At 50.8% G+C, this 13,828-nt stretch overlaps 3 protein-coding genes across 4 annotated transcripts; all 3 read left to right on the forward strand.

Annotated features, from left to right (window-relative positions):
* Window positions 1-2,187: 2,187 nt before the first annotated feature.
* Window positions 2,188-3,781, forward strand: RETN (resistin). The gene is made up of 4 exons (XM_016163195.2): window positions 2,188-2,265; window positions 2,451-2,578; window positions 3,142-3,219; window positions 3,551-3,781. The coding sequence occupies exons 1-4, from the start codon at window positions 2,210-2,212 to the stop codon at window positions 3,685-3,687; spliced, it is 399 nt and encodes a 132-aa protein (XP_016018681.1). The 5' UTR covers window positions 2,188-2,209; the 3' UTR covers window positions 3,688-3,781.
* Window positions 3,782-8,217: 4,436 nt separating this feature from the next.
* Window positions 8,218-11,603, forward strand: MCEMP1 (mast cell expressed membrane protein 1). Of its 2 annotated transcripts, XM_016163192.2 has the most exons (7): window positions 8,224-8,539; window positions 8,860-8,949; window positions 9,526-9,654; window positions 9,859-9,909; window positions 10,004-10,117; window positions 10,361-10,426; window positions 10,526-11,584. In XM_016163192.2, the coding sequence occupies exons 1-7, from the start codon at window positions 8,419-8,421 to the stop codon at window positions 10,540-10,542; spliced, it is 588 nt and encodes a 195-aa protein (XP_016018678.2). In that variant the 5' UTR covers window positions 8,224-8,418; the 3' UTR covers window positions 10,543-11,584. The 2 variants fall into 2 exon arrangements, with proteins under 2 accessions (XP_016018679.2, XP_016018678.2); XM_016163193.2 differs by lacking the exon at window positions 9,859-9,909 and having other exon boundaries at window positions 8,218-8,539; window positions 10,526-11,603.
* Window positions 11,604-11,664: 61 nt separating this feature from the next.
* TRAPPC5 (trafficking protein particle complex 5) lies at window positions 11,665-13,828 on the forward strand. Its single transcript, XM_016163181.2, has 2 exons — window positions 11,665-11,738; window positions 13,211-13,828. The coding sequence occupies exon 2, from the start codon at window positions 13,223-13,225 to the stop codon at window positions 13,787-13,789; it is 567 nt and encodes a 188-aa protein (XP_016018667.1). The 5' UTR covers window positions 11,665-11,738; window positions 13,211-13,222; the 3' UTR covers window positions 13,790-13,828.

Here is a 13,828-nt window from a genome sequence, read left to right on the forward strand (position 1 = left end):
GTGCCCACTTCTGCTGCACCCTTCAAAAGCTTTTATCTGAAAAGTTATGAGACTAAAAGGTTTGAAAAATGAGAGCTCTCAAAAAATGATTTTTGCCACTCCCCCAAGCTACCCTGTGCACAAACTGTAGGGGCTGATAATGTAAAAAAATAAAATGGAACAAGCCTTGCCAAGAGGCTCACTTGAAACAGATTTGGGAGGCTATTAGGGAAGTGAGGTCTCTGCTTGGCTTGTGCCTCAGCTCTCAGAGCTGCTATTAAGCTACTGACCTGTTGCTAAACTCAGGTCAAGGCTGAGCCATAAACATCCTGGAACACAACTGCCACTGGACACATATGGACTTGACCTTCTCCTCCTAGTTTTCGTCCCCCTTCATTTGCATATTGAAACTAACTAAACCACTTAACCTAGCCGCCAATGCTTCATTTGCAAGAAAATTACACTTCGTGGTTTTTGCCTTCACGAACCCTGCCTTCAAATAAATGCCATTTATTCTTATTACAGCCTAAACTCTTTCTTAGTTGACAGGGTCTGCAAAGAAGGGAGGGAGCCTATAGAATTCATTTATCCCAACCAGGCTCTACACCTTCTTGCGCCACTAGGTTTCTTCTAGTTCTTCAAAACTGGTGCCCTCTGTTCCGCCCAGGGCCTTAGGACATGCAGTTCCCTCGCCCGGAATGCCCTCCCTGGCTTGTCCTCGTGGTTAACGCTTGCTCATCCTCTAACTTCAGCTCAGCCGTCTCTCCCTCCACACACAAAAAAATTCCTTCTTGGATTCCTGTATTATGTGTCAATTCTCCCAGAATGGGGTTCCTCTCCTTCAGGGCACAGGTGACAGGTGAAATTGGAGGCTGACTGAGTGTTCTCTTGGTGTCTGTCTTTCCAACAGACAAGGGCAAACTGCACGGAGGGCAGGAGTGCCCCTTTCCTCCTTACTGGATGCAGAGTGCTGAGTACAACATCTGGCACATAGTAAGTACTCAATAAATGTTGCCTATATTTGGCCCTGTGTACACGCTTGTACACAGGGATTTCACACACACACATCACTCTGTATTGAAATGTAGTGTGCATAAAGAAAAGTGTGTAAACATAATAAATGGATCTGCATGGCATATTCTCTTTTGTGTCTGGGCTCTTTTGCTCACCATTATGCTGGTGAGAATCAGCCAGATTGTTGCATGTAGCTGCAATCCATACATTGATCTCTCATTCACACTCATTGCTGTCGACCAGGGTAGAGCATAAGGCCTTTCTGTAAAGGACCATATAGAAAATATGTTTGGTTTTGTGGGCCACATGATCTCTGTCACAACTATTCGCCTCTGCCACTGATGTGCCATTAATGGCAGCAGCCATAGATGGTATTTAAAAAAGCATGTGTGTCTGTGTGCCAAAAAAAAACGTTATTTATGGAGACCAGGGTTTGAATGTCATAAAAACAATTATGCTAAGTGAAACAAGCCAGATACAAAAGGATTAATATCATATGATTTCACTTATTTGAAGTATGAATGGACAAATTCATAGAGACGGAAAGCAGGATGGTGAGTGTCAGGTGCTGGAGGAGAGGGATGAGGAGTTAGTGTTTAACGCAGAGTTTTGTTTTGGGAAGATGAAAAAGTTCTGAAAATGAAGAGGAGTGATGGTTGTACCGCATCATGAATGCACTTAATGCTGCCGAACTGGACACTAAAAAATGGTTAAAATGGTAAATGTTGTTATGTGTCTTTTAGCACAATTGAAAAATCCATTTCTATTGAAAACAAACAAAAAAAGTAAGTATCATTTTTAGCTCATGGGTCATACAAAAGTGATGGCAGGCTGGATTTGGCCACAGGCTGTCAGCGATTGTCCCACTGAGGAAATAAACCACAGTTCTGTGTTCTGTTTGTCCACTCCATTGCTGACAGGCATTTGGGTATGAACACAGTCTGCAGTTCTCCCAAAGGGACGTTACCATAGTCATGTTTGTATTCCCCACCCCTACATGCAAACTCGGTTCTCTACCTGTACCCCAGACTATGGCTTCTGGAATCACTCCTCAGGCGCTTCTGCCTGGACCAGTTCCAGTCCGGATGTGGGAAGCGGGGCCCCTGGTCTGTTCCGGAGGCTTCCTCTTGGCCCTGGATGTGGAAAGGGGGGAAGGGGCCAAGGGATGTATTACCCAAGACAGGAAGCCCCACATCCTGAGGCCTTAAAAAGGGAGATGTGGCAGCAGCATGGAATTCATGTCCGATTTGGCCTGCTGAGTCTGCTCAAAGGGTAAGTGACAGCTGCTCCTGCTTCTGCCCAGAGCCCTGGCTGGGGAGCTGGGGACAAAGCTGGGCCCCCAGCTCTGTCCCCTATAGGAACCCAGGGTTCCAGATCTTACATGCTCTGTGAGCCCAACCCTCCCTAGGAAGGGCAGGGGCTGACCCAGCTGTGAGTCTCTTGGTTTCCTCTTTCAGCCTCTGCAGGATGAAGGCTCTCTCTATCCTCCTCCTCCCTGTCCTGGGGCTGCTGGTATATGGCAAGCTGCTGTGTCCTGTAGATGAAGCTATTGATAAGAAAATCCAGGATGTCACCAGCTCCCTAAGTAAGAACTTTCATATCTGATCTCAGCAGGGACCTCAGAGACCCCTCAGACTGCAGACTTGGAGTATGGCTCAATCCCACTCCAACCCAACCCGAACTAAAGCTCAACTCCAACCAATCCAATCCTAACCCCAATCCCAAATAAACCTCTACCTTGAGCCCAACCCCTACTAAACCTTACGTTTAAACCTCAACCCCAAACCCAACACAATCACGATCCAACTCCAATCCCAACCAAACCTCAACCTTGAGCCCAATCTAAACCTCAAGTTCAAAGCCAACTTTAAGCAAACATCAATCCTAAACCCAACCCAACCCCAACCACATCCAGCTCCACCTTTAACCACAGTTCTAAACCCTCCTTCCTCCAAAATGCCCATCTCAAGACAGACCCCAGGTGAGCTCTCTATCACCAGGGCTCTCCACAAGGGCCTAGACCACCTAGGCCTTCCTTGGGGTAGTTTTCTTGACCCCCTGCCTATCTCTAAGCCACCAGGGCCTGGGCAGCATGAGAATGGGGTGGAGGCAGCTTGGTCTCACAGACCGTCCTCCTCCCTCCTGCAGTTCTTGAGGCGATAAAAAACATTGATCTGGACTGTCAGAGTGTCACCTCCAGAGGAGACCTGGTCACCTGCCCCACAGGTGAGTACAGAAGTTCATTGTCCAGGCTCTCTCTTCTATTCACAGTACCCTGTAATCTCCTTCCCCATGCCCAGCCTCTATTTCTCTAGGACCATGAAGTCTCAACCTTTACGTCTTTAGGGTCCAGATCTGCATGCCCAGCCTTCTCCCTGCCCCAGAGGTGGGACCCCATTTCCTTAGGACAGTGGTGTCCAGGGCCCCAGTTGCCAGCCTCCCCACAGCCCGCCCATGCACGGGCTCGCATTCCCTGGTGTGGGAGCCTGCAGGCCCCAGACCTCCACCCCAATGCCACCAGCTTTGGGGTCCAAGCTTCCTCCACTACTGTTGGCAGGCTTCGTTGTCACTGGCTGCACGTGTGGCTCTGCCTGTGGCTCGTGGGATGTGCGCGCAGAGAGAACCTGCCACTGCCAGTGTGCGGGCATGGACTGGACTGGAGCACGTTGCTGTCGTATGCGGGCAGCTGGCTGAAGTCACGTGGCATGGGGGCGTCGCAAGGTCTCAGAGGCGCTTGTCTAGGCTTTGGAGGGCAGGTCTGGAAATAAACCCTTGAGAAGATGATGAAGAAGGTCTGAGCACTGCTCTGTCTTTGTAGGGTGTGGGGGACTGAGCAGTGTGCTTAGACGCTGGAGGGAGGTGGGGGTGGTGAGGAGTGACTGTGACTTTCTTCTGCCCCATTCCTCTTCCTTCATGTTGGCCCCCACCTCTACCTCAGAGAATGTGCTCATGGCCTCTTTCATGGCCTCCTTGACGGTCACCCTCAGGTCTTGGTCACCCTTAGGTCTCGGGCCTCCCAGAAGTTGATGGTCATTCTCTTCTCCCACCTCCCTCCCTGAGATTTCATCCAGAGTCTAGGTCTGGATGCAATAGGGTATCCTTCCCCCACCCCACATACACTCCAGGGCCTCAGAAGCTCCAGGGTCAGGGTGAACACCTGAATCACCTCAGCCTAGAGCCCTGAGCCCCTATCGTCACTCCCCACCCCATCGAAGGAACCCCAAGATGCAGGCAAAGTCAGAGTTGTGGACAGAAAAGAGTCTTTACAGGGCCGGGTGTGTGTGTGTGTGTGCACGTGCATGTGCTGAAAACTCCTACCTGAGGTCACACATCATAAGTTCAAGTTTTCACATGTGCGGGTGCAGTTTCCAATAGTAATAAGCTGCAGTCAACAGGGGCACATACGCACACCCTCATGAACACTTGAATATGAAGGCACAGTATTTATTTGCTCTTTGGTGTGTCTTTGATGCTTAAAGGAGATTGTGGCACGTAGTAGGCACTCAGGAAATGTCTGCTGAAAAAATAGCAAAGAACCACGTGGGCACATTGCCCAGGTATACATGCATACATACACACAGAGTTACACATAGCCATGTCCATGCACAGGACACAACCCAGTTATTACTGTCAGACAGAAGTATTATGCCTGCAGACACACATGGACACAGAAAGGCATTCCTAAAATACACAAACATCCCCACAAGGAGTGGGCACACAAGGACATATAGACACATACAAACCCTGGACAGACTCTAATGCTTCCAACATCAAGTCCCCACCCCAGTTTAGATGATAGTGAGTTCAATCTGGGCTCAATTCCCTAAAAGGCAAACCCTAGCATCCCTGAGTGCACAAATCCAGGTGATATGGGGTCCAGTTCTCTGAGAACCCTAACCAGGGGTCTTAAAATCTGGCCCCTGAGATATGCAGACTTCAGAACTCTTGGTGCCCAGTCTTAAAAGGGACCTCAAACTCAAAAGTCACAGCACCATACTCCAGGGGCTGGAAAATGGGTGATAGGGTGGGGTTCGGTTTTCAGGATGTCTTGGACTCTCCTTCCTCTGCTGCCCACCCCTATAATGGCACAGACCCTGTCTGATCCTGGTGGCCCTGAGCAGAGATCATGAACATTTCTGGTGCCTGTGTGGAAGCCATCCAGATCCCAACCCAGTGATTCCCTTCTCAGGTCCTCCTTCCTCTTCCCACTGTGCCATGGGGTTGGCATGAGACCGCTGAGTCAAAGTGTGTTTAAGACCAGAGAAGGTGAATCTAGGGTCTTGTCTGTCCTTTTCCCACACTGATTTGGTGGAGAAGGAGCACTCCCTTGTCCTAAGGCCCTGATGTGTATGCCTTTGTCTCTAAGCCCCACTCATGTGTCCCACTCTAACTAGACCCCAAGAAGGGTCTCCTCAGAGCCCACTATTGTGTCCGGTTTCAAAGTGCAAACTTGGAAATCATATCTTACTGCCCATATGACCTTGGACAAGCAAGCCCCCTTCTTGAACCTCTATTGTTCTACTCACCAATTGCCCAGGCCCCTATGGTAGCCAAGAGTCTTCAAGTGCCACATATCCTACTTCAAGCTAGCTTGAACAAGAGTTAAAAGGAAGTTTCTGGATTACATAACTGAGAGGCCCAGGGTTATATCAATGGATTCAGGAAGCTGAACCTGTGTTGGCTGGAAAATTACTGTTAGGCTATTGCCCATGGGAACATAACACTCTAACAGTAAGTTTTCTGCTTCTGTATCCCTGCTTGCACAACCAACCTGTAGGTTGACAGTTAGAAAAAGAAGAAAAATAGACTGTGTTCAAACAAGATGAAGAATATGGGTTTAGAGCTTAAAAACCTTGTACCTCTACATTTCCTGGCTGCTTGATTTGGAGTCTGCATACCCCTGGCAGAATAAAGAGTGTGTTTCATATAACTCACAGATTTCTGGTGGTCCATTTCTGGTATCTATCCGGGGCTGGCGGCTACAACAAACCCAGGGTCTCGAATGATGTCTCCATGACTCAAGTCCCTCTAGGGTTTGCTTTTCTTGGTACTGGGTTCACTCTCATTCAGGTTTGCCCCTGTCAGGGCTCTAAGTTTACATTCTCCCAGTGAGACAGCCCTAGCAGCGGTGAAACAAGAGAAAATGCCATTTTTCTTGGTTAACACAACAAAAGTTCCAGTCCTGAGTCTCAATGGTTGAGTCTTGTTCATTCGCCTGCCCCTGTGCCAAATCTTACACTCTGATTGGCTAGACCCGGATCATGTGTCCACCTTAAGCCAATCCCTGATTAGGATACATTTTGTTTCTTAAAAGAAAATAGAGACTCTTACCCCATGAAAGGGACTGGTCAGACAACCCTATGGAGCCCTCTCAGGCCACTGTAACATGACTGCTTGTGTGTCTACACTGTCACAGCTGCCTTTTTCTGAAGGTCCTGTGGACTGGAGCCAGGTCATAGCTCCATGTGAGCCACAGAAATGTGCTAAGCTGTGGCCCTGCCCCTGGAATCTGTCCATGGGAATGGAGCAAGCTCAATTGGCCTGTCTCCACTGTGGCTGTTACAGCAGAAGGGGGCCGAATTGCTCAAGGGCTGACTGCTTATACCATAAGAAAGAGGAGCTGGCACCTGATCACTGTTAAGTTGATCTTCCTGGAATAGACCAGGTTGGCAATAGTTTAGGAAAGAGAATATTATCCTCACCAGATCTTGAGGGACCATTCCAAACCTATCTTGAATTTAATTGCATATTTTAAACCTAGAACATAACACTTCTCACACATTGTCAGAAAGTCTTTTACTTCTTTTTTCCAAAGGGAGAAAACTATAACAGCTCAGACTGGCAGTGTCTAATATGGTAGCCCCTGAGCCCTTGAAGTGTGGCTCTTCTGAACTGAAATGCACCGTAAGTGTAAATACGTGTTTGATTTTGAAGATTCAATACCCCTCAAAAGTAAACTATAGCAATTACTTAAAAATATCATCTACATGCTGAAGTGATAATATTTTAGGTATATGTTAAATAAAATATATTATTAAAATTAATTTAGCCAGGCTCTTTTGATTTTTTTAATGTGGCTGCTAGAAAATTTCTAATTGACTAACTAATCAATCAATCAATTAATTAATTATTCTGTGGTGACATTGGTTAATGAACTCCCATAAGTTTCAGCTGCACATTTCAACTGTAAGGCATATATATATATATATTTACACTATATGTTCACATCTCATAGATTTCTTTCGGTCACCACATATTTGACCCCCTTTACCCCGTCTACCTTTCTCTTCTTCCCTCCTCTCTGGTAACCACTAATCTATTGTCCATGTCCATGAATCTCTGTTTGTCTTGTTCATTTGTTGCTTTTAGGTTTATATGAAAATTTTAATTAAACGTGTGGTTTATATTACATTTCTCTTGGAAGGCTCTGCCCTAGATTTACAGAGAAAATTCCTTATATACATTACCTCGTTTTTATCCCCAGTTTTCAAGGTCAATTAGATACAAAGAGAGTTTTAAGGCACCTAGATAGAGTGTAGGCATGTGAATGCATGGATATGTACATTTCCCTGGTTAAGGGTGTTTGAAAGCATATGAATGGGTGTATGATGTGTTATACGTGAGCAGATGTGTGACCAAGGGTATTTGGGAGTGTGTGTGCACAAGTATGTGTGTGTGAGTCTAGGTAGGTGAGCAGATGTGTGGATGAGAGTGAGTGTGTTTCTGAATGTTTCTCCATCTGGGGTCTCCAGATTGAGGGAAAAATAGATCCAGGGAAAGTCAAAGTGTGGGTCTGGCCTCGGTCTCAGATATGAGTGTGAGGTTCCAATGATTAGCACTGTTGCCTCGCATTCGTTCCTTTCCTCCATGGGGCCTTGAGGAAAGACAATTTTCTGAGGTGGAGCAAAGGAGTGGGATTGGGGCAGGAGGAAGGAAGGTGTGGGGGACCCAAGAATCCTGCCTTCAAGACTAGCTGTCCCTACTCTGGAAGGCGGAACTCTGAGGAGGATGAGGTTTATCCAGGTTAGGTTGCTCCCCCCTTCACACACACTGCTTCCTGTAAAGGTTCTAACCATCAACATTTTAAAATTTATTTTATTGAATATAATTGACATATAATACTGTATAAATATAAGGTGTACAATGTGTTGATTTGATACATTTATATAATGCAAAATGATGGCCATAGGTGTTAGTAACACCTCTATCACAAGTTCCTGATCATTGTGTTCTGTCTCTAGGTCTGTGGGCTTCTCTTCTGGTCATCCCTGAGACCTCTGGTCTCTGGGGGCAGGGGCAGTGAGGATGCCCCATGGTTGGAGGGTCCTGGATCCCTGAAAAGAATAGGCTGATCTCTCCTTCCTCCCCCGCACCCCAACCCGGAGATTTCCTCATCTGCTGTAACACCTTCCGGTGGGTGGGGATATGTGTGGACAAATTGGCAGACGGGGGACCATGGAGGCTGAGGAAATCTACATGAACCAGGCCAGGATGCAGGCGGCAGCAGCCTTTAAAGACAAGCAACGGGGGGCCCCAGCCAATAAAGGTTAGGTACCTTGGGATGGGGGGCAGCAGATAAGAGGGAGAAGTTGGTATGGGAGAAGAGTCAGGACCAGAAAGCTTGTGTGTGTGTGTGTGTGTGTGTGTGTGTGTGTGTGTGTGTATTTATCACTCAAATGCTCACACACACCCTCTTCATTTAACCAAGAAGCAGACATTAGGTCCCCACTCCTTAACTTTTATCTCCAGAAATATGCTGTGTGTAGGGGTAAGGTGAACCAAGATTTCTGAGTCCCGCTCCCATCCCCATCCCCACCCCAGAGCTCTAGGCAGGTTTCCAAATCTTTCTCACTGACTCACCCACAGGTGTAGATGACCCCGACTATGAAAATATCACCTTGACCTTCAGAAACCAGAACCAGTCAAAGGGCAGTCATTCACCACCCAAGAATCAGGGTGAGCAGCCACCCACCAGCCCACATCCTATAGCCTTGGGAAGGGTCCATGGGAGGACATCACAAGGACAGCAGCAGAATGTGGAGGTCAGGGTCAGTGGTGTGGGGTGTGGTGGCATTAAGGTTTGTGTGTGACAGTGGTGGGGGTAGCTTTGTAGGTGGTGGTGAGGATTATGCAGATGGAAGTGTTGGTGAAGTTTTGGGTGATAGTGAGTAGGTGACAATGTAGTGAATTGGGAAGGAATCACCTAGACAGAACTGATGAGGGTGTTGTTGATGAAGACAATGCTGGAAATAGCGGGCATTGATGTTGGCGGCTGTTGTTGACAGCTACTGCTAACACTGGTGACTGTCGGTGATGGGGATAGTAAGGGGGGACATGAGGGTGACAGCGTTAGAGACAAGTGCTGGTAGTGCAGGTCAGGGTGTATGTCAGTGGCAGTGCTGTTGATTATGGCTGCTGATTGTATTGAGAAGAGTGGTGTAGGTGACAGAGCTATTGATGGTATGAGTCAGTACTGATGGTCCAAGTGGCAGTGCTGAGTCCCGGAGGTCACCTGTCTTGGCTCTACCCTAGTCCCAGTCCGGTCCAGACCATCCTTAGATTCTACCCGGACCCCTCGTTGGTTGTACGGAGCCACCATAAGCCTGTACATTCTCCTCGCCCTGTTTTGCATCATTCTGTTGGCTTGGGTCCTGATGAAACGTGAGTGGGCTTTTTGTTTTTTGGGGTTTTGGTGTGTGTGGGGGAGGGGACTAAAGAAATGTGAAAGGGTCTTAGACAGCTGGGGAGGCCCAATGTTCCCACCATTGCCTTTTCTCCCAGTTCCTCTCCCTTCCCTCACCCCTGCTCCCAGGGCTGCAGAACTGAGGTGCTTCAAGGATTTTCCTTCCTCCCCATCTTGAATAGATTCTGAGATGTCTGGGGAGCTGCTGGGCTTGAAAATGGACCTCTTGAATGGTGAGGGGAGGGGAGGACTAGGGAAGGCCTGAGAGGTCAGGGTGGGGGTAGGGAGAGCAGCAGTGACACAGATATCCCCATTTCACACCCTCAGTTTCCATCTCAGCACGAGAGTGCCAGGAGGGCCGGAGAGACATCCAGCAGTGCTTGAATGAGGTTAACACGATCAAGAAGACTGTCCGGACCGAGAACGAGAAACTGTCACCAGGTGCCCTTGTGGGCCTCTACTGGGCAGATCGTAGCATTGGGGGAAAAAGGGAGGGGACAGCAGGGCTCCTACCCTCCCAGAATGCAGGGTTTGTAGGGGTGATGGATGTCGCCTTCAAGTCACTCGAGAGTATTTAAATACTGCTGGGAACCCCAAGTGCAGAGGCAAGGACGGGACTTCCAATAAAGGTGGGGGCCTTGTCTGAGGCTCCACCCCAGCTTTCTCTTTCTCCCCCATCCTCAGCCATAAATCAAATCAAGACTCAGTTGCAGGATATCTCTAAGATGTTGCAGAAAATGTCAAATGAACGTAAGCTGGGGCTGGGGGAGGCGGAGCCCAGGATTTGGCCCTAGCTTCTCTTAGGCGATGACCTGCCTGATCTTGGATCTCTGCCTCCCCCCACCACAGTGTCCACACCTCAATAAACAACCAGATGTGAAAGCCTTGGCTGCAGCTTGGAGGATGGGGTTGCATTTCCCAGTGAAGATGGAACACAGGGGCCCCAACCTGGTCTGAATCTATCGTCTCCACATGTAGAAAATCATGTGTCATGGTGATGAGTGTTGTGAAGTCGCATGTGTGCATGTGTGTGAGGGTGGTAAGCATTTCATGAAGGGCGGGTTCTCAGTGTGTCTGACAAGGAGGCGAAGCGGGTGAATGTTGAATGTAGGAGTCACAGTGGGTGTGGTATGCTTGCCTATGTCACTGCCCATGTGACACATGTGTGTATTGTGTCATGCATGTCACGGTGGGTGGCTGTGTCAGCAGAGACCACAAAGGTATGTTACTGTGAGTGTGAGTGTTGGTGACATGTTGCCTATGTATGCTTCTGAGTGTAAACATGCACAATGTCCAGCAACATGTTGTGTGTATAATTGTCATGGTGGAGGTGTATGTAGCACGTACCGTTGGAATATATCACTGTAATTGTGGGTGTTGTGGGGTGTGACCTGTCACTCCCTGTGGCCACATGAACAAATGTGCTCAGAGCATGTACAAACATGTGTCTGTTTGTTTCTGCATTCATATTTTGTGATTCATGGAAATAAAGGCCAAGGGAAAATGCTGCATATTTCTAATCTGTTATTGGGGTGAATGGGGGTCTTTGGGGCTTCCTGGGTGAGGGTCTGCGGGTGTTTGGACTTGGGGAATTGGGAAAACCACATAGCGAACAAATGGACGTTATGCCAGGAACACTGGGGGCACGAGGGTATGTGAGAACGATGTCCCGAGTGGGTCCCTGTGTGTCCATGAATTTGTACCCAGGGAGTAACTGAGTCCCTGTGCCCTTAGTGTGTGCCCGTGAAGGTTTGTGGCCTGAGATGTACATATGTTCACATGTACCCGACACAGAGAAGTGTGCCCATCGTCAAACGTATGTCCCTGAGCATGTCACCACGATGATACTGTCTCCCTGAGCAGGAGCCAACCAAGGCCAGCGAGGTCCCTGGCCGTGGGGCCGCATCCTTTGGTCGGGAGGAGACGCGCGCCCCCCGGCGGCCGCTCTTCAAAATCACAGCGCAGGACCCGCCCACACGGCTGCTCGCCAAGGCGCCTGCGCACAGAGGGCCTTTTACGGCGTCGTAAAGCAGCTCGGTCGAGCCTACGGCTGCAGTTCCCGGTGAGACCCCTTGCGTCCGCTGCGGACCTCTCCCCGCGGGCTTCTGGGTCCTGGGCCAGGGTCGCTGCGTCCGCGATTCCTGGACCGCCCGCTCCGGTCCAGCCAGGGTGGCCTCAAGGAGGCTGGGTTCCTCTGCGGTCCCTCTGCCTGATTCGTGCCGGAGCGGGGGGCGTCAGGGCCCCTGCCTTTCCTGGGTTCGATTCACTAGGCCCCATCGCAGCCCGGAGCGGGGAGTGGGGGGTGGGTCTCAACACTGCCCCTCCAGTCTCGTGCTCTGGGTCCTCCCCATGTACGGCCGCGCACCGGGGCGGGGGTGCCCTGGAGCGCCTGGGACACCGCTGGCTTCCCATCCCCCACGCAGATTTCTTGGAGGCCCGCTCAGCATCCCCAGACCCCTCCAGCAGCCCCTGGCTCCGTCCCTGCCTGTCGGGGGCGGGGTTCTCAGTTACTCCTCCCGACCCCATCCTGGGCGGCGGCTTTACACTTGAGTGGGCGAGGGCGGAGGGGAAGGAAGGGTGTCTCTCAGCGCCCTTGGAATCCTCCATCTGCTGCCGCCCCGCCCTTCAGGTCTCAGCTCTCTGTCGTGGTTTTCTCGAACAGATCCCCCTCTGTCTTCCTCACCGACAGTTGTGGCGTCTAGCGGTGGGGTGGAGGATCACAGCGTCCCCTCCTGGTTCCCCCAAGCCTGACTGCCCCATCCCCGTCCCTCTAGTCCAGCTATCTTTCTGGAGAGCACAGGGGTGGGGGGCTCCCAACGCCCCTGCCCTGTACCCCACGCCGGCTCCCACGTCCGCCCCCAGTCGTTTTATTTTAAATGCAGGCCCTTCGGTGTCCCAAGGACGCGCGCTTCGCAGAAGGCGCGGGATTCGAAGGGTTTCCAGCGCCCCCTCCTGGCTCGTTTGTGTATCTCGTCTTTACACCAAGCATCTCATCCTGGCGGTTGGTCTCGACACATCCCCTACTCCCACCACCCGTGTCTGGTTTTCCGCAGGCGATAGGCAGGGAAGTTCTCTTAACCTGCAGGAAGTGAGTGCTGTAGTGCACTCGGGGGAGGGACAGATGCCAGTTCTTTCTTATTGACCCCCATCCTTTTCCCGTTCCAGCTCTAGGTCTGACTCCCCACCCCCACTCTGTGCACTAGTTTTCTAGTCGCTGCCAAAGGTGGCCGAGGGCGCACAGATGTGCTTTTCACTTGAAACTCGAGGGTTGGGGGAGGGGTTCCAGCGCCCCCTTGTGGTCCCTGTCCTGTGTCCTCCCACCTAAGCTCTCATCGAGTATAAGCCCACTCCTTTCCCCTTTGTCCTTCTCTGGCCAGGGTAATGGAGGCGACGTTTACACGCAGGTGAATGTCCCCTTTACTCCATTCATCTCTTCCGACGTGGAAAGTCAGCGATGGAGCACATGGGGGTGGGCTGGAGGTCTCAGGGTTCCCCCTCCGGCCCTGACACCGGCTTCGCCTGGTCTTCTCGCAGGGCGGCGGCGGCATGGAGGCGCGCTTCACGCGCGGGAAGTCGGCGCTTCTGGAGCGCGCGCTCACGCGGCCACGCACCGAGGTGAGCCTGAGCGCCTTCGCGCTGCTCTTCTCAGAGCTGGTGCAGCATTGCCAGAGCCGTGTCTTCTCTGTGGCCGAGCTGCAGGCGCGCCTGGCGGCGCTGGGTCGCCAGGTAGGCGCTCGCGTTCTGGATGCGTTGGTGGCTCGAGAAAAGGGTGCCCGGCGGGAGACCAAGGTGCTGGGCGCCCTGCTCTTCGTCAAGGGCGCCGTGTGGAAAGCGCTCTTCGGCAAGGAGGCCGACAAGCTGGAGCAGGCCAACGACGACGCACGTACCTTCTACATCATCGAGCGGGAACCGCTCATCAACACCTACATCTCAGTGCCCAAGGAAAATAGCACACTCAACTGTGCCAGCTTCACTGCAGGCATCGTGGAGGCAGTGCTCACGCACAGTGGCTTCCCTGCCAAGGTCACGGCGCATTGGCACAAGGGCACCACACTCATGATCAAGTTTGAGGAGGCTGTCATCGCCCGAGACCGAGCCCTGGAGGGCCGTTGACCTCGCCCCTGAAGATAAAGGATGAGAGAGCCCTTTTCC

This window comes from Rousettus aegyptiacus, unplaced genomic scaffold (assembly GCF_014176215.1).
Source record: "Rousettus aegyptiacus isolate mRouAeg1 unplaced genomic scaffold, mRouAeg1.p scaffold_m13_p_16, whole genome shotgun sequence".
Taxonomy (NCBI): domain Eukaryota; kingdom Metazoa; phylum Chordata; class Mammalia; order Chiroptera; family Pteropodidae; genus Rousettus; species Rousettus aegyptiacus.